A 27,959-nucleotide genomic window follows, 5' to 3' on the forward strand; every position below is an offset into this window, starting at 1 on the left:
TGGAAGCGTAATGGCCGCCATCAGGGACTCGCAGGCAATGGGGACCACGACAGGTATTCCCTATGAGCGGGGCAGTCCAGACTTGTTAGGATGCCGGGACTTCTAGATGGCCAGCCAAGGGGCAAAATGCGAGTTTGTGGGGGTGTCAGGGGCCCCTGAACTGGCTCAGGGTTCCGCCTCTTGTGATAGGAAGCGCCTGCTAAATAGTCCCGGCTATTCAGCGCTTCCGCCTAACTTGCCGCAAAGTTTTTCTAGAGAAGTCGCCTCTTTTACTCAGCGCTCCTGCAGGCTGCTAGAGCTAACCTTCCTCTTCTTAGCTGGGTTTGCACTACGCTCGGGCTTTTTGAACTTTGCTTCTCCCACAGCCTAGGAGCTGGAGCGGGAGCGCGGAGACCGTGTGCCTCCGCGCGCCCGAGGGGAGCCGAACCCCGGAGGAAGGGGCGGATCGGGCGCGGTGTTGGGACGGAGCGGGGCGCGCGGCGCTCGAAGCACCCACTCGGCGCATTCCGGGGCTGGTGGAGACAGCATGGGTACTGCTGCGACCGCACCCCTCGAGCCGTAGATTCGCAGGCCCACGGCAGTCCGACTCGACGGCGTCCCCATTGTGGGTCCAGTCTCTGGTCATTGGAGGTCTTTTCTTGCATCTACGCTCAGCTCTCTGGCGCGCGCTCCCTCCTCCACAGAGTTGGCCAAAGGCGCCCTTCTTGCAGACCCCAACCACACCCAGTGGCCGATGGATTTCTTTGTAACTGGCTTTCTCACTTGTAGGGTCCATTTTGAGTCTGTTCTTAACATGGTGTCCTCATTGTCAAGTAGACAGTCTCTTTCTAGATGGATATGGTAATGGAAAATATATAGGGTGAATGTATATAAGGTAAAATGTTGTAACTCTTTTAAGTAGACCAACAAAACAGGGTAGCTTTAAGGTATAGAATACAAAAGTTTAGGTTCAGTTTTGCTTAATTCGGGGGGGCGTTTAGTATATGTGAGCTATTTTAGCCAAAACATTCGTTGGGTGTGTTTGGATATCAAAAGTCTAAAAAACACCAGAAAAATAAAATAAGTCAATATTTAAGGAATTCGTAAGAATGCTGAACTTTGGTTATAGCAATGGTGAAAAAGACACTAAACTGTACATCAGGATAGGAATTTCATTAACTTGAGTGACTGTGTGTTAGGCTTAGTTTACTGTTTTTTTGTTTTTTTTTATGCAGCCAGGGATCTGATTTGAGTGTACCTTAAAGTTAGTATTCTCAGGTTGAACAGATAGAAACCATTTAAGTTGAGGGAGTGAAATAACCTGACATTTTGCAAAGTTTTAGCTGCAAATCTATAGAAATGAATTTATTATCTTTTAGCAAAACCGTATATTTCTGATACTTATAAAGGAAGACATTGCATTGGGTTAACATTTTTCAGGCCATTAGCATTTCATGAGGATGGTAAGCATAGTAGACCACGTTCATTTTTGTTAAAATTCTTATTAATAAGATGAGCCCCGAGTGTAGAAAATTGTTAACAAAAGGGGAGGGAGGGAAAAAATGCAGGTATCTGACCTGTTTTGCACATCCAGATTATTCCTTATTGTTGCAGTGAAAGTAAGAATGAATGTCAGTTCAAAATGTTATATCTGTTTTTATGGAAGGGTAAAGGAATATACAACCACAATGAATACCTATCTGTGCATCAATAATGTATGAGCTTTTAAATGGTTGAGTTTTTTTTTAGAAATTATTATCACACTTGAAATCCTATTCTCTTCTTTCTTATCAGTATATGTGGTCCCAAGTTTTTGTATCTTGAAGCATTCCAGAAGATATATTTTAGCATAAATATACAATTTGACTTCAGAATGTACTTTAAACATGTCCTTTAATGTACTTTTATTGTTTACTTTTCTGTTTGGAATTGTTCTTATGGAAGCATTGTCTGCTTTAGATCACTTAATACAACTTTTTTTGGGGGGGGTGGGGATGATGAAAGTTTTGAGTCTTGCTCAGTTTCCTTTAGGGACTCTACCAAAAGTTTTGTGATAAAGCACTATAAGGAGAAGGAAAGAATTGTGGTGAAGTTGAAATTTTTATTATCTGATTCCAGGTGTATACTATGAATGTTTTAGTTCTGTATGGGGGTGTTGGCTTTACGTGGTAAGCAATTTTCATGGGATGTTAGAAAGCACAAGTGAGTATAAAGAGGTAGTATGGTGGTAGTGGTAGTAGAATATCTGGCTTGGAATCAGATCTAGATTGTTCTAGGTTTGTGATTTTTGGCAAGATTCATTTTCCTGATCTTGAAATAAACAAAGAAAGTGAACTAGATTGAGCCTAACTTCCCTTCTAAACTTTGAGTTTTGTGATTTTTATAAATATATGACGTGTTATCATGGAGTAGCAATGATGGGTTATGGGCCAGAAGTGGAGAAGGTTTTCTTTTTCCTCTTAAATTTAAACACATAATATGAAGCATAATTGAATCAAGAGTATAAAAACATTTTACTAACAGGTTTTGCAGTCAGTTTTAAAATCTTGGTCTTCATTTCCAGATATCGTCTCTTTTGATCACTGTTCCTGATTGTGGCTTTGTCCAAGCATTAAATTGCGTGCCTTTTGTTCCTTGAAGAAGGAGGTATGGTAAAGATTGAAGTATTACAGCATGTAGTCTATTAAGCAGTAAGTTAATATGTTTTGATATTGGACAAAATAAAGTAAAATACTTATGTATACATAAGTTTCTTATAGTTTTATTTTTGGCCTACATAAAATACTTACAGGTTTTCTTTTAATGTAAGCAAAAAAGGTCTTTTTGGTTTTGTAGTATATTATTTAATACTCCATTATTGATGTAATGATAATTTTAACTATATTCTTCTAAATATAAAGACAGCATTAAAGTCTTCTGGGTAATGAACGATGGAGTTACATATGGTAGGAAGATGTTTTGAAGTGGTATAAATGACCAGAAGAGTGTTTGTGTTTTACTCTAATAAGTGCAAAGTAATGCACCTAAAGAAAAGCTGAAATATATTTATATTATGATTAATGGCATCTACATTATGAGTCAGAAAAGGTACTTGAGAATCACTGTGGAGTTATGACTGGTTTCCTGAAGACAATCTTTTGAATATCCTGGTGTGAACAAAAAGAAGGAAAAAAAATCTGCCATCAAATCCATGGTATTATAAGGAAAGCTTTGCATACTCAGTGGAAAATATTGTACCCTTGTACAAAAACATGGTTTATCTACCCTTGAAACACAAGTGTCTCTTACTGTTTGTTTTGGATAGGTACTGGGATACCACAGTATCATATAATTCCTCTCACCAAATACAGTAAGTGTACCCATAAATATAACCTTAAATCAGAAATAAGATTATTTATATAACTACTGAAATAGCTGAAGTAGACTAAACCAACTTAAATTATTACTTCAGTAATCATAACCATGTTTTGCCATGAGTTTTTCTAGTAGATGGCTTTGTTTTCAGGGTCATTTTTCACAAAGGCAGGAATGTTTTATTTTATTAGAAGTTAATGTCTAACAACTAAGTACAGTGAGTAAGAGTGGCAAAGTTTAGATACTGGGTACTTACCTGTGTTCATTTATATATGTTAATTGGTTCCTACATAACATTTGTTTGCCCTCTTACTGAGTTAGGTTCACATGGGTACTGTGTTGTTCCTGAATAAAGTAAATGCTGAGTGCTAAGGATTTTCTTTACTGTGTTTGATCCAAAATTCTCAGAAAAAGTAATATGATGAAGAATGAAAACTTCAAGTAATGAAGTAAACAAGAGGCTGCTCTATGATGACTGACCAAAATGATTTGGATTATTCCATCTTAAAAATTGTGAGCAAAGTCTGACTAAATTTTAAAATCACTATTGGTTTGACTGCATGGAACAGATATCAGAATATCAGAATGAAGTTGCATGACTTGACACTTAGGATAATTAAGTAGGTTTCACATGGGTCTCATTTCAAGAAATGGTGATAGCTAAAAAATATTGGTTTCATGGAAAGTCAAATAATTTCACGGTGTGGTAAAATCATCACTGATTCCTGATTAAAATTGAGTTGTTTAAAGGTTATAGCTGGTAGAAAAAGAAATATGTATTTGTTGACCTTGAACAACACAGGGATTAGGGAAACTGACCCCCTACACAGTTGAAAATCTGCATGTATTCTTTTGACTCCTTTAAAACTTAATTACTGTAAGCCCTCTGTTGACTGGAAGACTTACTGATAGCGTGAATATTTGATTAACATATGTTGTTATATATATTAGATACTGTATTCTTAATAACAAATGATGGTAAAGTAGTCTAGAGAAGAGCAAATGTTATTAAAATCATAAGGAAGAGAAAAATATATTTATAGTACTATACTGTATCAAAAAATCTGTGTGCAAGTGGACCTGCGTGGTTCAAAGCTGTCTTGTTCAAGGGTCAGCTGTATATTAATTTTATCAACTCAGTATCTCTTCGTTTGGGGAGCCATCTCTCCCCTATGATGAGTGGTTAGTAGGCCAATCATATAGTCTTATAACCCAAACCTAGTCATCCCTATTGAAACAGTGATGGCCTGTTAATCAAGCAGAATCTTGATAATCAAGAACACTTCTTTGAAATTTATGTATGAATCCTAGGAGAAAGATCCTCCCTTTTCTCTAAAGTTACCAATGGGGTAGGGTGTTAGTGACACTCTTTTCCACATGTATGAGGACCCCATCTGTAGTAGGAAAAAGTGAAGCCATATGGAAATGGGGGACAGGTGGCGATAGCATGCCAGTTTCAGTTCTAGGGACCATGGTTAAGAGGATCTATGGTTTTCTTTTGATCCTGTCAGTTACTATGGTGTCCTTCCCAGTCCTATGTGCCAAAATTTTGTATATAAAATAGTTTGAATTGGATTGCAGCAGAAAATGTTCTAATGGATATTTGGCCCTTATCAATTTAGGATCTGTAGCTTCACATTGATCACATCCATCCACAATTTCCCCTTTTCTTCCACCTTATGAAAGATGCCCATTGCTCATCATTCATGTATATATTCAGTCCTTCATTCAACCTACAAACATTTGTTGAGTGTCTACGATGTGCAAGTATGTGCAACTATCTGGATAGCTAAGCATTTTACCTGCTAGCTAAGTGGATGATGGACTTCCTTTAATGTAGCACGTTTTTATAGTTTTAGGTTACACTGATCAATAAGTATGTGTTCAGAATAATCAGTGCTGTGCCAGCATTTTAGTAATATGAAAGAATAAAAGGAATTCTTTGCCTTCTGAGTGCTTATAGTTTAGTTAAGGAACCCAGATTAACATATATGAAATAATACAAACAGCAGAGAAATGAATGCGTGATTGTATGGTATGGATTTTAAGTCTGAGTTCTGGTAGAAAAGAAATTAGTGAGGGACTGGCAGGTTTCTTGAAGGAGGTATCACAGCAAATGGGTTTTAACTTATGATTCAAGTTTTGTTAGGCACAGAATAATTGGGGAAAGGATGGAGTTGAAAATGACTGAGGGCTGATCAAGATGGGGCGGAGGTTGGTTTGACTAACAATTTGTATTTTGGGGGAGTGAGAGGTAGTGAGATACAAGGTTGAGTATTATAGGTAAATTCATGTGTGAGGCATTTGGAAAGCCAGACATTTTATTTTCTGATAAGGTGGGGATTTCTTTGAATAAAATGTTTATATTTCTTTTAAGTGTGATGCCACTTTTGTGATGCTAAGATATAAAATAAGTGTAATCGAGTGATGGAAATTTACTTGTGGAAAAGATCTTGTTATATTCCTCTGCCTTGAAATTTTTAAAAAAACAGTCATTGACCTACAATGTTCTGTTTTATATGTTATATACATATATATATAATTAGTTTTTTTCTTCTTATTTTTCCCCTTTTTTTGAGAGATCTCATAGTGACTGTCAAAACCATATCCTTCCTGTAGAGATACAGCCAGTTCAAAACTAATGTTGCAGTAGATATAAAAACATTCTGAGAGAGATAAAGAATGAAATTAATGTTTGATTACTCATAATAATACTTGTTTTGAGCTCCAGATACTAGGAATGATATGTAGGTTAATTCTTCCATTAAATGCTGTTGTCTACTTAACCTTCTTTATTCAATAACCAGTTAGCTTATCCTCAATTCAAAAGAATTAACATTTGGAACATTCCTGTTTACCAGGTTTGGTAAACTTCTGCTGTAAATGGCCAAATAGTATATATTTTAGGTTTTGTGGGCAGGGTGGTTTCTTTGGGCCTATCAGCTGCTATTGTAACATGATAGCAGCCATAGGCAATATGTAAATGAATGAATGTGGCTATGTTCTAATGAAACTTAATTTACAAAAAAAGGCAGCAGGCTACATTTGGCCCACAGGCTGTTGGCTGTGGACCACCTATCATAGACTTAATGAGGCATTTCATTCAACAGCTTCTCATGCTCACATTTTCCTATTATCCTCCTCTATAGTAACTGTAGATCAATTATTTTATTATTTTCTAAGTTCACCTCTTCCACTTGTTCAGTAGATCCCACGCCTTCTCATCCTGCGAAGGACATTGCTACTGCTTCTCTGTTTTTTCTCTTTCATCATCAGTTTTTCAGGGTAATTTCTTCCAGTTTTAAAAAACAAACAAAACAAGAAAATAACACTACTGCAGTTCTTCTCTTGGTTTTTTATACTAAAACGCCTTAAGAGTTGTCTGTATTCATCTCCACTTCCTTTCTTCCCATTTCCTCTTAAATCTGTGCTAGTCAGCCCTTCTACGGTGCTAGTCAGTGTCACCAGTGGTCTTGACATTAAATCCAGTAGTCCGTTCTCACTCCTGATCTTGCTTGACAGAGTTGATCAATCTCTGATCCGGGAAACTCTTTACTTTGCTTTCAGGATACCACTCTCCTAACTTACTCACTGGTCATTCCTTTCATTCTTACTAGTTGGTTTTTTCTTCTCTTTTTACTCTGAATGTTGTAGTATCTTGAGGCTTAGCCCTTGGACTTCTCTGTGTGTGTACTTATTCCTTGGTGATTTTATTCAGTTCTGAATACATAAATATATACACACCAGTGACTCCACAAAAATTTTATTTTACCCCAAGGTCTGTGTATTCTCTGTTCAGCTACACATCCACATTTCCACTTGAGTATCAACTAGATCTCTCAAATTCTATATGGCTAAAACTGAACTCTTGATATACTTTTTATACTTAGTGTTTCCACATAGTCTTTCTATATTAATAAATAGCAATTCATTTCTTCCGGTTGCTGATGTTAGGACTTTAAGAGTTAATCCTTAACATACTCTCTCTCTTCACAGACCAGATTTAGTCTGTCAGCATATCTTTTGGCTAGGTCGTCACAGCATATCCACCATCTAACCATACCTCATTGTCTCCACCAAAGTCTCCACCATTGTCTCATGTCTCTATCATCTCTCTCCTGACAGTTGTAGTATAATTATCTCCAAACTGGTCTTCTGGCTTTCACTCTTACCTCCTTCCCAGATACTCTGTTCTTAACATTGCAGCCAAAGTGATCTCTAAAAAATCATTCAGCTTATGTTATTTCTCTACCCCAAGTGCTCCAGTAGCTTTCCATCTCATTTATAGTAAAACCAGAGTCCTTTTGGTGTCCCTCAGGCCTTGTTCCAGTTCCATTACTTCTTTGACTTCATCTCCTACTGCTTTCCCTCTAGTGTTTTCTGTTTCAGTCATACTGACATTCTTTCTAGTCTCTGAACATGTTAGGCACACTCTACACTCAGTGTTAGCACTTACTATTTCTTTTCTCGGGAACACTTTCTGCCTCCGCTTCTTAGGATCTTGGCTCAAATAAGACTTTTTCAAATGAGGGCTACCTGACTTCACATTTATTGCAACTCTCTAGTTCTGCCTGTTTTTCTCTGCTTTATTTTTCTCTGTAGCACTTGGGATGTTTGAATATATTAAATAATTTACTTACTTTATCACCTAAATAACTAGCAGAGTGTTATGTCCATGAGGTGAGGGATTTTTGTCTGTTTTATTCACTGCTGTATTTTCAGTGTTTTGAACAGAGACTGGCACAGATTTGGTGCTAGCTACATGGCCAACACTATGCCAGATGCTGGTGATACAGCAAAAAACATGACAGATGTGTTCCTTGTGCTTATACAGCTTTTATTCCAGTGGTGGAGACAGAAAATAAATTGGCAAATACATAAAATATTCCCAAAGTGTTAAAAAAAGAAATACAAGAGGTTTAGATAGGGAATAATTGTTTCTGTTTGAGAAGTGATGCTTTATAGGTTGGGGAAGGCCTTTCTTGAGGTGATGATATTTGAGCTGAGACCTAAAAGATGAGAAAGATCTAGCCATTTGAAGAATAGAAGCAGGGAATAGCAGGTGCAAAGGCCCGAGATAGGAAGAGTATTTGAGGAACTGAGAAACTATCTGTGATAGCTTGCTGGAGTTATAGTTACAGATGATGAGAGTGGTGTGAGGTGAAGTTTAAGAAGGAGGTACAGTACCAGATGTCACTGCTCCTTGTAAGCCTTGGCAGAGATTAAAGTTTATTTTAAGTGCTTTGGGAAGCCACTGCAGATTTTAAAGCAGGGAGCATAGTGATCTATTTTATATTAAGATCACGTTTGCTCCTGTGTGGGGAAAGGATTCAGAGGAAGGTGGTGGACAAGAGGGAAGCGTGAATGCCAGTTAAAAGGTTATTTTAATCCAAGTTACAGATGACAGTGGACTGAGATGATGACAGTAGAGATGGAGAGAAGAAGAATTCAAGATGTTTTTTGGGGATGGAATTGACAGGTCTTGCTTACGGATTAGAGTTGGGAGTAGGGGAAAGAGGATGCAGGATGATTCCTTGATTTCTGAGATGAGTAACTGGATGGATTGTGGTGCTATATAACTAAGTTGGGGAAGCCTGAGAAGTAGAATTTGCTTCTGTCATAGAGACAGGTGATTTTGGGGGCCAGAGAAAAATTGAATAGTTTGTATTATTGTGGGAAGCTGAGGGTAAATGGGAATCATGTTGATGCGTGTTGTCCCAGTCAGATACCCATAAATTTTTCGATTCCCCCCACCAGGTGTTCCAAAATTTTAAGTAAAATCTGCCTGATCTACATCATTGCCACAGCAAAATGACAGAAGAAGAAAAGCACAAGAGATGAAATAATCTTTCTCCTTCCCATACTAAATTGAGTGGTTTCTATTTTACTTTGGGTGGATTACTTCTGATTTTTCTCCCAGTTTCCACATATTGAAAATGTGATTTCTGAAGGGCTGATAGAGTGTGTGCATGTGTGTGTGTGAAGTCAAATTCCATTACAGCAAAAAAGTTTACATGATCTGTAGCATTTGCTGTAAAGTAATTTAATCTAAAGTCACAGGAAGTCAGATATTTTGGTTGCAAGTAAAAGAATAAATGCGTCAAGAGTGTGTTAGGACCCTGTGTACCAATCGTCTTGGTTTTTGTGAGGGATAAATGAAAAATATAAAATTGAACTTGTCTTTAAGAAGATTATGAATTAGCTTGGGAGGTAAAACTTAAAAATGAAATGATGTGACTATAAAGCAGCATAATGAAATGGTGAGCAATGGTTGTACTTTAAATGGATATTCAGAGAAGGGAGAGATTTGTGTGTATTGAAGGTTTCATGTCCCTGTAGGAGATAGATTTAGAAAGGAAGTTCAACCAGTATTGAGAAGATAGAAGGGGATGACAAGCCTGGTGAAAGGAAATAGGGAAATAGGATAAAAAAGTGAATAAAGGTGTATGTGTAGGGGAGTGGAAAGCGTCTTTAGATATTGGGCACTGTACATTATATATGTAGTCATTGTGTCAGTAATAAGAAAGAAGATTAACCTGAACCAGGAACTGCTTCTATATTTTAACTTTTGATTTGGGACCTTTGATTTGGGACTCCTTCATAATTGTATACCAACCAGTGTTACCAACCTACTTGAGTGGTACATGGCTCACATGTATCCTAGCATTTTGAATCTCTCTGTATCTGTCCTTAATTACATTAGCATATTTAGCTCATCATTTCTCTTTTCTGTGTTTAAGTTGCTTATTAGGCCATGATTTGGAGAGAGCTGCCTTTTATTATATCTATTAATTCTACAAAATGTATTCTTTCACTTATTTAAAATATGATAAATATTACCCCTAGAGGTAAACTTTTTAAAAACTTACAGCAGCTACCAAAAAAAGTAAGTCCTGAATGTGTTTCACGTCATGAAAAGATTATTATTTTGAAGGCACTATAAGGTTCTGCTTTTAAACGAAGTTTTAGGTTTTTTTAATAATTTTCTTTAGATCCCTTTTAGGCAGAACCTTAGGTTTTTTTCAGTAAGCTCTTCTTGCTGCATGCTTCTTTTGTTTTATTTCTAGTTATATATTCATATGAGTGTTTTGAATTCAGTTATCTCTGTAGAAAAGAATTCGATGACTCAAGGAATGAAATTGTTATACAAAATAATGGCTAATTATGTTAGTCCTTCGGTCTGTGTGATGTGACGTTAGGTTACAGAGCTACATGCTGAGTTACAAATGAGGGGAAGCTAAAATCAGAGTTTTTTTAGTTCTTTAATGCTTAAGCAACAAGAATTTAATAAAAAGCATATAGATTCTTTTTATATCATTTCAGTAAAGCTAAATACTATAGAATGTCTTTGCTTTGTAATCTGTTGTAGAAAGCAAATGAAACTCTAGGAATGGTGCTTTTTGATTTACTGTACTCTATTCAGTTGTTTCTTATCCTTGGCATTTCACTTCGGGAATCATCTTTTTAAAATTTCTGTGATTCCTAACCTATGTTAACATTGCCAGTTCTCTGGTTCCTCGCTTTTTATTTGGATTTGTCAGTTAGTCCTCTAAATTTTCTGACTTCTATTTTTACTGTTTCCAATATATCTTGCTTTCTAGTACCATTCTAATAATATTTCTAAAATACTGCTTTTATAACTTCTCTCTGCTCATGAACTCACCATGGCTCCTGGTTACCTTTGATTTCAAGTTCAAATCTGTCCTCTGTAGTCTGTTCTCACTTAACCTCACCATTATACATTTTCTCTGTCATCTAGATCCCACAGTGCCATGGGAGAAAAGTGCTTTTCTTCCAATATTACTCTTTTTTTCTGCTCTAGGTAGCCTTTGCTCCTTTTGTGCAAGTTTAAGTCTACTACTCTTTAAACGATCTCACGAAACCTACCTTTTTGTGAATTAAAGGCAGTCAACATTGATCTATCAACTTAATGTCTTAAGAGTCTGGTTACAAGTAATAGAACCAGCTTAAAGTAGTTTAAGTCACCGTAAGCTGTAAAAGGAGGAATTATTTTAAGGATATAAGATTTCTTAGAATTCAAGGGCAAGAGTAGACACAAGCCTCAGTAAAGACTTGGCGGTAATAACATTGTCCTCTTGGTTTCACTCAGAGTACTTAGGAGAGTTGATGATTCTCCCCCTGCTGTTTGGGTACGTTTGTCTTTTGCTTTGCTATGCTGTCATTCCCTAAGAAATTTAACTTGTTGCCAGTAGATTGAGAGGTAACTTTCTGTAGATTTGTCTATGCCTATACAAACATAGCCCTATAGTATCTTTGCTCCTGACATGAAAATGAGGATCTTTCCTCCTAATAGAAAAATGTATTATTACGTTTTCATCTGTAACTTCCTTATTTCAAAACAAAACAAAACAAAACAAAAATTCACAACGAAATCTAAGTCAATTTAATACATAAACCTTTTTGTTTTTAATGTTTTCAGGTGGGTAAATGTTCCATAATTTACTAATCATTCTCCTACGCATGGATGTTTAAGTGATACTGTTACATATGTTGTGCTTTTATGTCTGTACAATAGGTTGTTAAAAGTGAGGTTTAAGGAAGTATACTTAGACAATGTGAAGGAAATTGGTTATTTTCAGGGAAAATATGAATTGAGAAAAATAATTGAAGCAGTAGAAACCCCCAAGAGCCCAGAAATCATGGAAGACCTTTCAAAGTTTTGTAAGGACTAAAATCCAAAGAGGTATCAGGCCTATATGGTATTTTGGTACAGTTGTGTAATTTTAAGGAGTAGGCAGTTCTCATGTTTAGTGAACTATTCCAGAGATGAAATGGTGGAAATTACTCCAGTTCATTTTATATATTCTATATAATGTCAGTATTAAAACTATTAAAGATGGCATCAAAAAAGAAAATTCTGAATAAAGTTTTGTCAGATGAAAACCAGAACTTTATTGAAGAGTAATATACTTAGCTGATGTAAAAATAGTTCAGCATTATCCTTGCTGTTCATTTCTTTGTATACTATGAAGATTTCCCCCACTATCTGAAAATAGAGCATTCTTAGGAAACCTTTTATAAGTTGAAATGGTATAAAGCAAAGAAGCAGTTAGCACTAATTCATGTGGAAATTTTTTGAGTATTCTCAGACCCCCAAAATAACCTTAGTCTTAGGCTTTTCTGATACGTTAGGAGGCACATCTTGCTGGGAGGCCAGAATAATTGAGATAAGGCACAGATGCCCACAGACACAGTTCAAAGCTCTGGCCTCCTGATGCTGACAGACTGACCTGTAGTTCCTGGGGAAGGAGCTTGGCGGTGCCATTCTCACTGCTTGGGCTGCATGCTGCCTCTGTAACAGATTGCTGCAAAACAAAGGCTAAACGCTGATTTTGGTTTTTTTGTTTGTTTTTAGGGGTTTTTTTGTTTGTTTGTTTGTTTTTTTGTAAAAACAGAAACCCTCTTTGGATTTCTTTTGGTTAGCAAAAAACATACTACTGTAGGTTTGTAAGTGAAGTGGTATAATGCAAACTTTTGAAAAGCAAACTTTCATAAAGCAGGGGACACCTGATAGAAAAATAATTGTCAAATTTAGATCAGTGTTATAGTTTTTGCTATTTATCTTTTAAAAGAAGTTTTAATTTCTTTTTATTTAAATTTTTTTCTTTTAATGATGTACTAAGATCAGGAAACATATTAGTTGAATACCATTTGTTTTCTATATAAAATACAGCTTTATATTTGTGTAAGAACACTGCATTCATAACTTACTCTGGTGGTGCCGGCTTCCTTTACTTACTTTTTAAGGTATCCTCAAGGCTCACAGATTAACTGTTTAAAAAAAAAAAAAATGACCTCTCAATAGCATGAATTTATATACTATGAGTAACATAGCATAATTTTTTATTCTCTGAGTATAATGTTTGCCAGTAACTTTATGGCTGTTGTACAGTCCTCTCTGCATGGGTGTGATTGGGTATCTGTGTACTGATGCAGTACTAATGTACTGGGTACCATGTACAATGTTGACTGATACCTATTTTGTTTTGATTTCCACCTTTAGTGTCAACATTCCTCAACTTTTTGCTAGCATCAGTTTTACTGATTTACATCAGTTTGTTCAGAAAAAACTCAGTTGGTTTACCACAGAATTCACTTGCTCTGCTTGAGAATTTCAGAATTTTCATGGCCTCATGCCATTTTTTGATAAAGTTTCATAACAGTATAGTCTAGAGGCAGGAGCTCATTTTCATCACATCCAAATGTAAGCTGTTTGCTTGTGCTGTGATAAGTTTGCCAGTGTGGAGGCTGTAGTGATCCAAGGACAGCACTTTAAGAAACACCTAAGGATGACCAGTAATCATGATAAACACTTAAATGTGTACTCCTGACTCCTTTTTTTTTTTTTTAAGATTTTATTTACTTGAAAGAGAAATTGAGAGAGCATGAGAAGGGGGAGGGTCAGAGGGAGAAGCAGACTCCCCGCTGAGCAGGGAGCCCGATGTAGGTCTCGATCCCAGGGCTCCAGGATCATGACCTAAGCTGAAGGCAGTTGCTTAACCAACTGAGCCACCTAGGTGTCCCTACTCTTGACTTTTTACTATGAGTTTGTATGGGCCCGTGTGTTTGTTCCTTATTCATCTATTCTCTATACACTTATCAATATTTGAACAGATTAACTCCTAATATGTCTACTGTTTACTTTTTTTATTAAGTGCATCTTGAGTATCTTCCAATTAATAAATATAGGTTTATAATATTGTTTTTTAAATTGAATAATATTCCACTGAACGAAAATATTATTATTTATTGGTGGACATTTTGTTATTTTTGATTTTGTGACTTCTGTAAGCAATGCTTCATTGAACCTGCTTATTACCTTTAGGATACATTTCTAGAAGTAAATTGGAAGTTATATACTTTCTTCCTGGTTGTGTACAGATTTTTATTTTGTGTATTTCAGAAAATGAAATTTTAAAAATGAAGGCATATAAAATACAAGTCCACATTTTTATTGTTTGATTCAACAGATAGAAACTTAACTCTGTAAAGTTGCTATAGTAGTTTTTAAATGCTTAACTCTCAGTTTCTGTACATATGTTGTGAACTGGTGAGGAATGTTTCATGGACCATCAGCGGACCATATTTTTAGTAGCACTATGTTAGTCTAGGGGCCAGTGTAGAAGGGGGAATAGTGGGCTTGGGTGGGGTTTGTGTCTCATCCATATATGGTCATTTAATCCTCTGGCTTTGGTATGGCACCCACTCTCAGCTGTGTCTGGTATCCCCTGTTTAAGAGAGTCTGTGTACTTTCTGTAGAGAATAAACCTGCAGGCATCTGCTTTGGTGGGGAAATAGCAGTAACCTTTCTTATGGAGTGGGGAAGGGAATCTTAGCATCAAACCAGAACTCAAGCAGCCTTCTCTAAATTTCTCTTTGTTTTAGTTTTCTCATCTCTTTTTCGTAGTTACTTGGTACTTGCCAGTTCCTAAGCCTTTCGAAGATTCAGAACTAAAATAGGTTAGTTCTTAGCATTACCCAGTCTGTCTGGGATTAAGTTTTCTTGTGTTTGTAGGGTCATTTACTAATTTATCTGCTTTCCAGCATCTAGAAATTTGTTGCTATTTTCATGTCTCCTATTTCCTATCGTTAATTTTTTTTAAGGACCTCTTACATATTTGTTGTGTCATAAGTGTTCTCTTATTCCAGTCTTTTCTGCATTTCTTAACTTTATTAACAAAATATTTACTTTTATTTCTATTTCATAGATTTTATTGTTGAGAGATATTTCTTCTATAACACATTTTTCCTTTTTTAAGTTCTTCTTCTCTGATTGAAATTTGATTTTGCTAAAGTATTTACTTGAAACTTTATTCCAGAAGAGTACATATGTAGTATAGTCTCTAAATCTTTATACATTTAAAATTGTGTTTTTCCTTTACATTTGAATTTTCCTGTGTAGAGAATGGATTCTTGGGTTATTCTGTTTTCCTCAGAACTCTATAAATGTCACTCTGAGTAAAATGTCTGATTTTTTTTTTTAAGATTTTATTTATTTAATTGTCAGAGAGAGCACAAGCAGGGGAGAATGGCAGGCAGAGAGAGAGGGAGAAGCAGACTCTCCGCTGAGCAAGGAGCCTGATGTGGGACTCCATCCCAGGATCCTGGGATCACGGCCTGAGCTGAAGGCAGATGCTTAACCGACTGAGCCACACAGGCGTCCCGAAAATATCTGATTAATATTGATTTCTGATTAAAGTTGGCATTGCTGTTGAAAAATACCCTTTTAGGTAACTCTACTTCGCTACACTTTTTTTTTTTTTTTGTAGTATTTCATTTTTTTTAAACTCAAAAATTTGATGAGGATAAATTGTAAACATTGAGTCTTATGTTCTTTTCTAACTAATAATCTTGCCTGGCATTTGAGGGTCCTTCGATTTTGAAAATTCGGGTCTTTTAAAAAAAACCCAAAACTCAAATGTTACTTTTTTCTTGTTTTCAAAATCATTATTTCTCTCCCATCTACTTTGTTCTCTCTTTCATGGCAGTATGTTCTTAGTTTTCTTTTTTTTTTAGTATATTATCTCAGGTCTTACTGAAATTGCCAACTAGTACTTTATTTTTATCCCCTAAGCTTCCTCCTTTTTCCGGTAGTAGAAACTTTTGTGTAGTTACTGTTTTTCATTGTTGGATGGGGGAATGGGAAGGTTTTCTCTGTTCAGGTTATTTTCTCTTTGTTGAGCTGCTGCCCCTAGTGATGTTTCTGCTAGCTTAACTTTTGATGGCCTTGGTAGTTGAGATGAATTCTTAAAGAATGAGCCAAGATTTTTTCAGTTTTTTAGTTAAAGGGATGGGGGAGTTAATGTACTTTTTCCCTGACAACTTAGAGATAATTTACTTAATGTGGACAAAGGACAGAACTGTTAAACAGAAGATAGGTATGAATATAGGAAGATTTATCTTTGTTCAGAAATAATTTCCTCTTTATATTTTTCCCAACAGCTGGTGCTAACGAGTCCCAACTCAGCCCCTGGACCCAGCTCAGAACTCTGGATTCATTCTCTTCCTTCCCATACCTCAGCCCAAGCTTTCTATCTCCTCAGAGGGTACCACATGATCTTCCACTCAAGTCCTCACTTTCTAGAATCTCAAGGTATGTTCAGGGAGGGAGTGGGCAGATTTATGTCCTTTACTTTCTTACTAAGGAAGGGCATTAGAGATGCTTATTTTAAATGCTTATTAAATAAATGTCCCTTGGTCAAATTCCTCTTTAAAAGTGGTGCTTGGCAGTAGGTTTGCATTTGTTTTCACTCTTTTCTCTCTGGACTGTTTCTTACCAAACACCTTGCAGTGTGTGTATGGAATGTTTTTCTAATTTCTAGTCATTTTGTAGGACGTCATTTTTTAGTTTGTGTTTCATTGGGCAGTTGGAAGAAGATGGAAACCAGATGGCTTAAGTTGCCATCTTGATGCAGGCAGTTCTCCAGGTTTGCTTGAAAAGGCTAGGCGTACTTGTAGTATTACTGTTAATACGGCGTACTTGTAGTATTACTATTAATACGGCATACTTGTAGTATTACTGTTACTACAAGTAGTATTTTTTCAAGGCTTGAGGAGATGTTGGTTAATACTTAGGGGGTAAAAATATAGAGAGAGGGCAGTAGTTTAAATGGAGATTTAAAATCAGTAATCCTTGTTGGTGAGGGTAAAGATTGAACTATAGTGAAAAGAACATTAGCTAGTAGCTTGAAAGATTAAAATTAGAGTAAAATTCCTCTTTCCTTTTTTTATATTATCTGAGAAATTCATGACACACAAATATTTTTGCCCATAGGTGGCAACCCTAGTATGATTTGCTGCCAGATGTCATTATTGATTGCTTCCACATAAGTGCAGGTTGAATATAGTTGAAGACAAAAATAGATTCTCCAAATTTAAAATTTGAGGGTGAATAACAAACTCCAAACTACCTATAATACACAAGCTCCCCTAATACTGTATTATTGTACATGCCATTCATTCAATGTAAAAAATACTGATGTTCAATATTAATTATTTTGCATTACCAAGCTTAAGTAAAAGCTAAGTGGATTACTTGATAAGATCCCTTTTATTAACATTGTTTTGCCTGTGTGTAAAGGACATGCACTTTATTTATTATTTTATTTTTTTTTTATAGATTTTATTTGTTTATTTGACAGAGATCACAAGTAGGCAGAGAGGCAGGCAGAGAGAGAGAGAGGAGGAAGCAGGCTCCCTGCTAAGCAGAGAGCCAATGCAGGGCTCGATCCCAGAACCCTGGGATCATGACCTGAGCCGAAGGCAGAGGCTTTAATCCACTGAGCCACCCAGGCGTCCCAAGAACATGCACTTTAATGGGTGAACTTTGTGACCTCTGTTTTGGCTGCCATGTGTTCTACTTAATTGTTTTCTGTTCTTCATGTCCTGGAAGGGTGAGGTTGCTGAATGGTCATCTCTGAATAAGCAGTATATTAATGTGTATGTCCTGCCTCTCTTCCTTCACATTGTAAGCTGCAATAGGGTGGGGACCATGTTTTTTAATCTTTCCACAGCACCCATCAAAATGCCTCACATTCATAGTAGGCATTCATTTATTAGTAAGTGTTAGTTGATCGAGTTATTTAAAATCCTTTTTTAACACTGGTTGTTAGACTTTGGTGTTTTCTTACAAGAAAAATTTTAAATTGTGTAGATATTTTGAAATGGAGTTGATATTTAGAAATATTATCAGTCTGTTTCTAGCATTAGAAATTTATTTTTGAACACATGTAATGTTACTACAAGAAGCAATTTCCCTTTTGTAAGAAAACCCATGATATAGTTTCTTGATCATGTGTATAGTAGAAAAGCTTGAGTATGGATAATCCAGAACGACCACAATAGGGTATTCAAGCGAGTGGAGAACGTTACAGGCATGCTTAAAAGTTTCACTTCTTTGAACCTCACCCTCAGATTCTGGTATGGTGAAGTCTCCATTGGTGATTATGATGCTTGTCACTGTTGAGAATGTGACGCTCTCTAGGGGGTCTTCTCAGTTGGTATGGCGTGTCCAGCCGCAGCTGTCACTGAACTTTATTCTAGCCATTTATTTAGTTTTCCTTACTTCTGAAGAAAAAGTATTTATATTATGCTTTAAGTAATTGGAGTAAAACATTTTAAGTAAAAATTTTAATATTTTACTGAATTAGACATAGTGTGTAAAGCCAGTGCATGCTTTGGCAGCACATATACTAAAATTGGAATAATACAGAGAAGATTAACATGGCCCTGTGCAAAGAATGACACGCAAATTTGTGAAGTATTCCATATTTTGAGCAGTTCCTGAGCATTGTACCACCCTTTGCAGAGGAACTCTGAGAAAATGGTATGCGTCAGAGCACAGTGTATGGCACTGAATAATGAAGTTGTGATTTTTCACTACTAAAAATATATTCAGTAAACTGGTACCCTGTTAATGAATTCATTATCAGTTTAGCATATGTGTGGATGTGTGTGTGTGTGTGTGTGTGTGTATTTAAAGACTATCAAAGAATGTGTTTTTTAGACCCAACCAAAATTACTGAGTGTTAGAGATATTAAAAGAATCTCTTAATATGTAATTTAACTTTTAATTGTATTCCTTTAATAAAGGATTTCTGAAACAGTATCTAGTTACTTAGATTCATTGGAATTTATTTTTTTTCATGTTTTTATTTATTTACATAATCTCTGCCCAACGTGGGGCTAGAACTCAAAACCCAAGATCAAGAGTTGCATGCTTTACCAGCTGAGCCAGCCAGGTGCCCCGAGATTAATTGAAATTTAAAGCTGAGACCTTTGACTATACATTACAGATGAAGCTCAGCGTGATTTATACTTTATTTTCTTTAGCTTATCTGATTTTGTCTATTATTCATACATACATATTTAAGATCACAAAAGTAAGAAAAGGTAATTCTTCTAATACACATTTTGATATTTCTGAACTTTTATACTCAGATTCCAGTCTCAGCAATATATTTTCACATCTTATTACTTACCCTATTTTTTATTCTTTTGTAGTTTAACCGATAATGTGTCATTTCATGGTAATCACATACAGTAATGATAACTACAATTTATATAGCGCTTTACAGAATATTGTTCATATGTTTTCTCATTTAATCTTTACAATAACCCTGTGAAATATAGAGAAGGTACTAACTTTTTTTTTCACCTTATAGATGAAGAAACGAAGACAGAGATTGAGACTTGTCTAGAGTAACACAAACCAGTAAGTGTTGGAATTAATGAAGGCAGGTAGTAATGGGTGCGTTCTCATATGCCAGGAGCTTTCCTTGCTGCCTTCTGCCTGAGTTCTAGGGACAAAAAGCCAAAGAGCCAAAATGGTTGAGAACCAAAAAGATAGTAGGTAGACTTTAATAGTATCCCAGCAAAATGTGCTATTCCTTTTCTTTTCTTTTTCTTTTTCCTTTTCTTTCTTTCTTTTTTTTTTTAACCAGTTAGTAATGATAACTTGAAAGAGCAGATAATGTCTTCTGTCACTGTTGTTAGATAAATGAAACATCTTAGATCTAAATTATCTCTGAAGCACTAAGGAAATAAAGAATCTGAAGAAGAAGCCTGTTGAGTTTCTCACGAGGTAGTAGCCAGAGGGTCAGCTAAGGAGGTGAGAGAGTTAATAGCTCATGTGTATAACTGGAGACACATGTGTAATTGGAACTTAAATTTTTATGGTTCTCATTAAGATATTTTAAAATCTTGCTTAAATATTGTCATACCTACTTAATATAAAAATCTAGAGCTTGAGGGTGCTTATCCAGTTGTGGTTTTCTTTAGATGACAAAACTGAGGTTCAGAGAACTTGAAGCTTGCCTGATGTCACAGAGCAGAGACAGAAGTAAAACTTGTATTTCCCGACTTGCAGATTAGTGTTATTTCTACTTCAAGCTATTACTTCTTGGTAAGCTATTCTTAAAATACTTAACAGGTCTTTTATATCTTTTATGTATGTGTTTGATCAGCATTTCCTATTTTGTATCAAAATGAACTTTAAAATATGAAATTTACTGATACTTACGAAAATTCAATTCTTTGTTTGATTTTAGGTGAGTTAATGTGGGAAAAATTCTGGTATTTTGAAGATGTCTTGGCACAGCATTGTTTCCTGTTTAAATTACAAGTAACTTCAGTTTTTAGAGAAAAAAGAAGTTGGGGTTTTTTTGTAAAATCATGCCATCTGAACAGAAACCGTTATTTTTTGATGAAAAACAAACTACTTTAAAAAATTACGATGTGAAAAATGAGATAGTGGATACTATCAGATCAGTACCTAGGCCAAAAATTGCAGAAAGTAGTTTTCATTATGAACTAAAAAATGTGAAAATTGATTTGCCGAAGATACATATTCCAAATGAAGTCTTTTTGAAACATGAAGTTGACAAATACAAAAAATTATTTCAGCGTCAACCACAGACTGCAAGAAAATCTATCAGTGTAAAGACTGTAAGCTGTGTAGAGGAGTGTATGTTGCTCCATAAGTCTGAGAGAGTTGAAGAAGAGGGTTTAAAAATGTCTGCAAAAATACTCAATTTCAACTGTTTAAAATGCCGAGATAGCACTCGATATAGTCCAAATGATTTGCAGAAACACTTTCAAATGTGGCACCATGGTGAATTACCTTCCTATCCTTGTGAAATGTGCAGTTTTTCAGCAAATGACTTCCAGATATTTAAACAACACAGACGGACACATAGAAGCACTTTAGTAAAATGTGACATTTGTAACAATGAGAGTGTATATACTTTATTAGACTTGACAAAGCATTTTGCATCCACACATTGTGTAAATGGTAGTTTTCAATGTGAAAAGTGCAGATTCTCCACCCAGGATGTTGGCACATTTGTTCAGCACATTCATAGACATAATGAAATCCATTATAAATGTGGTAAGTGCCATCATGTATGTTTTACCAAAGGAGAGCTTCAGAAGCACCTTCATGTTCATTCTGGTACATTTCCCTTCACTTGTCAATATTGTAGCTATGGTGCTACTAGGAGAGAGCACCTGGTAAGACATGTTATAACTTTGCACAAAGAACACTTATATGCGAAAGAAAAACTGGAAAAAGACAAATATGAAAAGAGGATGGCAAAGACTTCAGCAGGACTTAAGCTGATACTGAAAAGATACAGAATAGATGCATCAAGGAAGACGTTCTGGAAACGCAAAAAGATCAACAACGGAAGTGACAGAAGTATAGAAAAAAACACTCAAGTGCTCAAGAAAGTGAACAAAACACAGGCTAAATCTGAAGACCAGAGCCATCTTGTTCAAGAGCATTTAAGTGAAGAAAAGGATGAAAGACCACACTGTGAGAATAATGATAAACCTGTTGAGTCAGAGTCAGAAAAACCAACTCTTCTGTCCACTGGGCAATGTAATAGAGTTGAAGAGGGATCAAATTCTACTCTAGGTTTCTTGAAGACTGCTGTACAAGGACCTACAGTGTTAATGGTGAAAAATAATAGAATAACAATTCCTGCTAACTACAGTGCTGATTTTATGGGCTTTAAGATGGTGGATGGAAAACAACATATTGTAATAAAATTGTTACCTACCAATAAACAGAATTTATATTCACCAGGCTCACAATCAGATGCTGCAAAGGACAGTACTGCCAATTTGCAGCCCCGGACTTTGGACACTGCTGGATTTTTAGCAGGAGTAACAGCTGAATTAAGTGACACAGTTTACATGAAAGCAACTACCCCATTTTCATGTTCATCTCCTATACTTTCAGGGAAAGTAACATCAGAAAAAGAAATGGCTTTGCTATCTCAAACAAGTAATATGCTTCAAACAATGGATGATGAAAAAAATGTGTCTTCTTTGTCAGCATCAGAATTGGTTTCGGCATCAGTGAATTTGACCACAAAAGCTGAAACAAAAGATAATATTGACCTGTGGGGAAGTTATATTACTCAGAGTCACCCTGAGATATCAGGTGCTGCCATTAGAAGTCCAGATAAAGTCAACTCTACTACCAAACAAAATGCATATAACAGTGGGGATATGCATAACTATTGCATTAATTATGTCAACTCTGAGTTACCTGTTGAATCTTCCAACCAAGGATCATTGCCCTTTCATAATTACTCAAAAGTAAATAATTCTAATAAACGGCGTAGGTTTTCAGGAACAGGAATGTGTGAAAACCCTCAAAAAGAACCTTCATCAAGCAAGACAGTTGTTCAACAACCAATAAGTGAATCAGTTTTGTCACTAGTGAGGAAAGAGAGCTCAAATCCAGATAGCATGTTAGCATCTATTAGCCTTTTGAATACTAAGGATGGAACTTTAAAAATGCAAGCTGAAATTGAAGAACAGTGTGTTTTAGAAAAAGGACAGAACAGCGACGGACAGAACTTATACACTAATGAAAATCAAAATTTAGAGAGCTTGACTGAAAAATCTAAGTGGGATAACATTTCTAATGTTGAGTCACCTATGATGCCTAGAATCACCTCTGTTTTCTCTCTCCAGAGTCAACAGGCATCAGAATTTTTGCCGCCTGAAGTAAATCAGTTACTTCAGGATGGATTAAAAACAAAATCTGAGGTAAAACAAGACTCTAGTAATAATAACACCCCAGATGAAGGCCTGCCACTTCATTGTGACCAGTCATTTCAGAAACTTGAGGGAGAAGGCAAAATAGTTGAATCTTCAAAAGACTTCAAAGTACAAGGCATTTTCTCTATTCCATCTGGTAGTATAGGGATTAATGTGCCTACCAATGATCTGAATTTAAAATGTAGTGGAAAAGAAAAACAAAATCTGTCAATATCACAAGATGTGAGAGATTCAGAAAAGACACCTAGAATTTCAGGTATTGGCACATTACTTAAGACTCAGTCAGATGCAATAATAACACAGCAGCTCGTAAAAGATAAACTGCGAGCCACTACACAAAATTTAGGTTCTTTATATAGGCAGAGTCCACTTCTGAATTCAGAACCAAAAAAGGCTATATTTGTTCAGACTCCAAAAGGCTTTTTTGTACCATTGCACATTGCTAACAAGCCTGGATTACATGTTGTTTCAGGAAGGCCACTTCCATTGGTTAATACACAGGGTGTACCTGCTTCTCTTCTTTTAAACAAGAAACCTGGGATGATTTTAACATTTAATAATGGGAAACTTGAAGGTGTTTCCACTGTCAAAACTGAGAGTGCTCAGGCTTGTGGAACTACAGCTAAGGAGCCTTGCAGAATACCTTTTTTAAAGGTAGAACGAAACAGTAATTGTCTGACACCTGCACTTTGTTCCAGCATTGGCAGTTGTTTGAGCGTGAAAAGTAGCTCAGAAAATACTTTGCCATTAAAAGGCCCTTACATCATCAAAACATCAGCAAATTCTTCAGCGAAAGCTGTTCCTACGCCTAATACAGTACCTGAGCATCAGGGCACCAAGTTGAATATCTTGGACTCAGTAAAACAGCAGAATGAGATTTTTCCAAAACCACCTCTTTATACCCTCTTGCCTGATGGCAAACAAGCTGTTTTTTTAAAGTGTGTGATGCCAAATAAGACTGAGCTGCTTAAGCCTAAATTAGTCCAAAATAGTACATATTATCAAAACATACAGCCAAAGAAACCTGAAGGAACACCACAGAAAATATTGCTGAAAATTTTTAACCCTGTTTTAAATGTGACTGCTGCTAACAATCTGTCTGTAAGCACCTCTGCATCCTCATTGCAGAAAGACAAGGTACCATCTAATCAGACTACAGGAGGAGAGCAGAGAGAGCCAGAATCTTCTAGAGATGCCTTACCCTTCTTACTAGATGATATGATGCCAGCAAATGAAATTGTGATAACTTCTACTGCAACATGCCCAGAATCTTCTGAGGAACCATTATGTTTCACTGACCATTCAGATACCAGGGTATTAAGGTGTAAAACAAATTGTACAATCGAGAGAAGCTTCAATAGAAAAAAGACTTCGAAAAAAATTTTTTCAAGAGTAAAAACTCATGCAAGAAGTAAAGATTCTGAAACTGCCTTTGTATCTAGAAACAGAAACTGTAAACGAAAGTGTAGGAATAGTTATGAAGAACCTCCAAGAAAAAAAGCAACATTACATAGAAAGTGTAAAGAAAAGTCTAAACCTGAAGATGCCCGTGAATCATTTGATTTTAGCAGACCAAGGCTTTCAAGAGATTCAGTCAGAACTTTGCGGCTTTTCCCCTTTAGTTCCAAACAGCTTGTGAAGTGTCCTAGGAGAAACCAACCAGTTGTAGTTTTGAATCATCCTGATGCAGATGCACCAGAAGTAGTAAGTGTGATGAAAACTATTGCTAAATTTAATGGACGTGTACTTAAGGTTTCATTGTCGAAAAGAACTATCAGTGCTTTACTGAAGCCAGTTTGTGATAATGCCTCGAAAACAATTTATGGTGATTTTTCCAAAAGACATAAAACATTGAAACCTGTTAGTTCTGTGAAAGAAAGATTTGTGCTAAAATTAACACTCAAAAAGACAAGCAAAAACAATTATAAGATCGTGAAGACTACCTCTGAAAATGTTCTGAAAGCTAAATTTAACTGTTGGTTTTGTGGTAGAGTATTTGACAATCAGGATGCTTGGGCTGGGCATGGGCAGAGACATCTAATGGAAGCCACTCGTGACTGGAATATGTTAGAATAATTTACTGTAGTTACCAAGGAAAAGAAAAGTAAAATTATCTTAGAAGAAAACATGGGTTGAATTACCTTAAGGCAGACGTTTTCTACTTCAATATAGTACCTAAAATTGAGCATCTGAAAGTTGGCTGAATTTCCATGGGAGACTAAAAAAAGTTTCATGTGTGATATTTGAAAATGCTATCACTGCACACATAAGTTTAGCAAGAAACTAATTGCAGCACAGATGTACCTTGATTTAATTTTTTTAAATATGTTCTTGAGAAGTTAGGGCTAAAGAAAATTTTGATAAAACAGTTTTCCCAATTTAGTTATATAGTGACTCTTAGTAGAGGGTCATGGCTGACAGCTGTATCCCCTCTCTCCTTCCACCAGCCTTATGAATCTGTTAAGTGTAGCTTCTCTGAAGATGGAGGAGGCTCTTTCACTACAGAGCTGAAGGAGTTTCTCCTCGTTTTTGAAGACACACCAAGAGTTTGAGTAAAGAACTTAACTTTACATCTGCTAAATATAGTTCTTTTTGAAGGGTATTAGGCTCCTCTGAGAGCACATTTAACTAACTACAGATACATCACATAATGCTTGAACAGAGTTTTTCACAAGTAAATCTCTTTTCTCTACGCTGTGTCCCAAATCAGGAATTGGAATACCTTCCCAAGGTGATTTTCTTTTTCTAAATGGCTATGTCAGGCATTACAGTAGATGGGCAGCCTCCAAAGAATTAAACACTCTTGGTCCAGTTTAAAGTCTGATTAAAGAACTTGAACATTTTTCTGAATTTGATGATAATCTCCAGTGATTCTCTTGCACAGAACTATGCTTATTTGATTTAAATTGTTTGTCCCCCATAAACCAAATGGCCAATTTTTATCTTGGTTTTCATCCATTTAAAAAGTGGAACATAGAAGCACTTCCAAGGGAATGGCTTTTCTTGAAAATTAAGAATCACTCTACAAAAACAGTATTTTGAAGCAAGATTAGCAAAGCAAATCAGATTTTTGCTCTTTAATTACTATAGGTGTCTGAAGATGTATGTACACAATGGGACAAACCATTTTTGTCAGCACCTTTTTGGTCTCCCTGACAACCCAAAGCAGATTATTTTACTGATTGTTGGCAGTTGAAATGAAGAAGCATTAATAGTGGACTCAGTGGCAGGACATAAAACTTCAGGACAGATTCCTAGGGGATAGACCCAGCAGGTAGAGTTTTAAAATGGATATTTTCAGGACAATAACAAAATCATCGACTGAAACTTCACCATGTAAGTTTGGATCAAGTTTTGTTGGATTATTGAATAATGGAGTTCTTATATTACAAATTACTGTATAATTTTTGTTATATTGTTACTATAAGTGTTAAAACATTTTCATTAATTGAAAACTTCAGGGCTTCTTTTCTGTATATAAGAAAGAATTTAAACCTGTACATATTTTTGTACCTTTCAGTTATGTAAATTTTGCACAGAAGATTTTTGACATAAAAAGTTTATTTTCTTTCAATTTAGTTCTGTGCATGCACTAATAAAACTGGTTGTTTAAGTTAAAAGGAATATGTAAGACTTTACCCATGTTATTTTCTTGGTTTTTATTTTAGATGTAGAATTTTTTTTTTTTGGGTAAATTCATTTTTCAGGGATTGAACACTATTGTTAGCAAGTGCCTAAAAGATGTGAAACAGTTTACATATGTCAACTGTAACAGTAGGTCCCAAATGGGCCCATTTCCCCAAAAGTTTTATTTTAAAGAAAGCCATACATAGATGCTTCAAGCTATCTTGCTATGCACATTATACACATGTACTTTTTTTTGTGCAGTTTGTCTACTTTCCTAGTGAAGTATTTTTTGTATAAAACCTGTTACAATTGTGTTTCTTAAATTGAGCCTAAGAATGGAGTTGATTGGAAATATACAGTATATATTAATAATGTATATGGTGTTTAAAGAATGGTAAGCAATGTTAATTTCTGTAATGAATATTTTCATCAATTAAATTTATCTTAAGTTTGTGTTTACACAATTTTTTTACTGTACTAAAATCAAAAGGGGATTTTATTCTAATGGGAAATATTTATATATCAAAGACTTTTTTTTTTCTTTAAATGCTAGGGAACTGTGTAAAATAAAGTGTGGGTTTTTCTCCCCAAAATCATAGGCAAAATTTTGAAATTTTGTTTGAGAAGGGTAACATTTATTATGAGGTTATTGTAGTTATGCTGCTAAGGAAAGTTAAATAGAGAGGCTAATGCTCTTTAGTACCCTAACAGCAATAAAATTGAAATGCTCTGCTGTTAACAGTAGATTTATTATAATTCCTTGCCTTCCATGAAAAGAGAGAGAAGCAACAATCTTGCCAGTTTGCAGCATTATAAAAATACATTTCAGAATAGCCATACCAGTAAAAATAGATTTAATGTTTTAATACATACTTTTTGCCTTAAGGTTTTAAAAGCCATTTTTAAAAGCTTCATGTCCCAGGTACTTTGGTTAGTACCTTTTCTGATTCATTAGGTTATTCTAAAGGCAAACCTGCTTGGGGCCTCTTTATTGCCAGAGTGAAAAATCCAGAGCCAAAACCTCCTATCCTTTTTTTTTTCCCCTCCTGGCTGAAACTGAACTAAAGATGGTTCTCTAAAATGTGAATATCCGGTAGTTTGAGGTTGTTACTACAACTGGAATAGTTTTATTTTTGCAATCCAGCTTCTTTGTCAGGAATGTGTTTTCATTTTTTCCTATTTGTCCATCTCCGTTGGAAATGGACCTCTATTTGACTTTCAGTTAAAAAAATAGTTTAATTTTTAAAAAGTTTACCTTTCTATCTTACTAAGCACTCAGTAGATTGAAATGTTTATACATATATCTATAAATACATACATATTTGTGTGTGTGTATATGTATATATATATTATTTTTTAATGAAAAACTGATTTTGTTGTGGGGTCAGCAAAGTTTATCAGTAAAG

At 35.6% G+C, this 27,959-nt stretch overlaps 1 protein-coding gene across 7 annotated transcripts; it reads left to right on the forward strand.

The window, feature by feature from the left end:
• On the forward strand, nt 1–26,989 carry LOC111145123 (zinc finger protein 518A). 7 transcript variants are annotated; one of them, XM_022499790.1, is made up of 8 exons: nt 1–53; nt 2,543–2,625; nt 3,284–3,328; nt 3,742–3,846; nt 16,297–16,447; nt 19,518–19,567; nt 20,134–20,257; nt 20,403–26,989. In XM_022499790.1, exon 8 carries the CDS (start codon nt 20,527–20,529, stop codon nt 25,000–25,002), a length of 4,476 nt encoding a protein of 1,491 aa, XP_022355498.1. In that variant the 5' UTR covers nt 1–53; nt 2,543–2,625; nt 3,284–3,328; nt 3,742–3,846; nt 16,297–16,447; nt 19,518–19,567; nt 20,134–20,257; nt 20,403–20,526; the 3' UTR covers nt 25,003–26,989. The 7 variants fall into 7 exon arrangements, with proteins under 7 accessions (XP_022355498.1, XP_022355505.1, XP_022355501.1 ...); XM_022499797.1 differs by lacking the exons at nt 1–53; nt 20,134–20,257 and having other exon boundaries at nt 1,772–2,625; XM_022499793.1 differs by lacking the exons at nt 1–53; nt 3,742–3,846 and having other exon boundaries at nt 1,772–2,625.
• The last annotated feature ends 970 nt before the right edge of the window (nt 26,990–27,959 follow it).

Source organism: Enhydra lutris, unplaced genomic scaffold (genome assembly GCF_002288905.1).
Source record: "Enhydra lutris kenyoni isolate GAN:26980312 unplaced genomic scaffold, ASM228890v2 scaffoldscaffold12, whole genome shotgun sequence".
Taxonomy (NCBI): domain Eukaryota; kingdom Metazoa; phylum Chordata; class Mammalia; order Carnivora; family Mustelidae; genus Enhydra; species Enhydra lutris.

Coding starts and splice junctions, on each gene's coding strand:
- LOC111145123 (XM_022499790.1), top strand. CDS start 20,527: ATGCCATCTGAACAGAAACCGTTATTTTTTGATGAAAAACAAACTACT.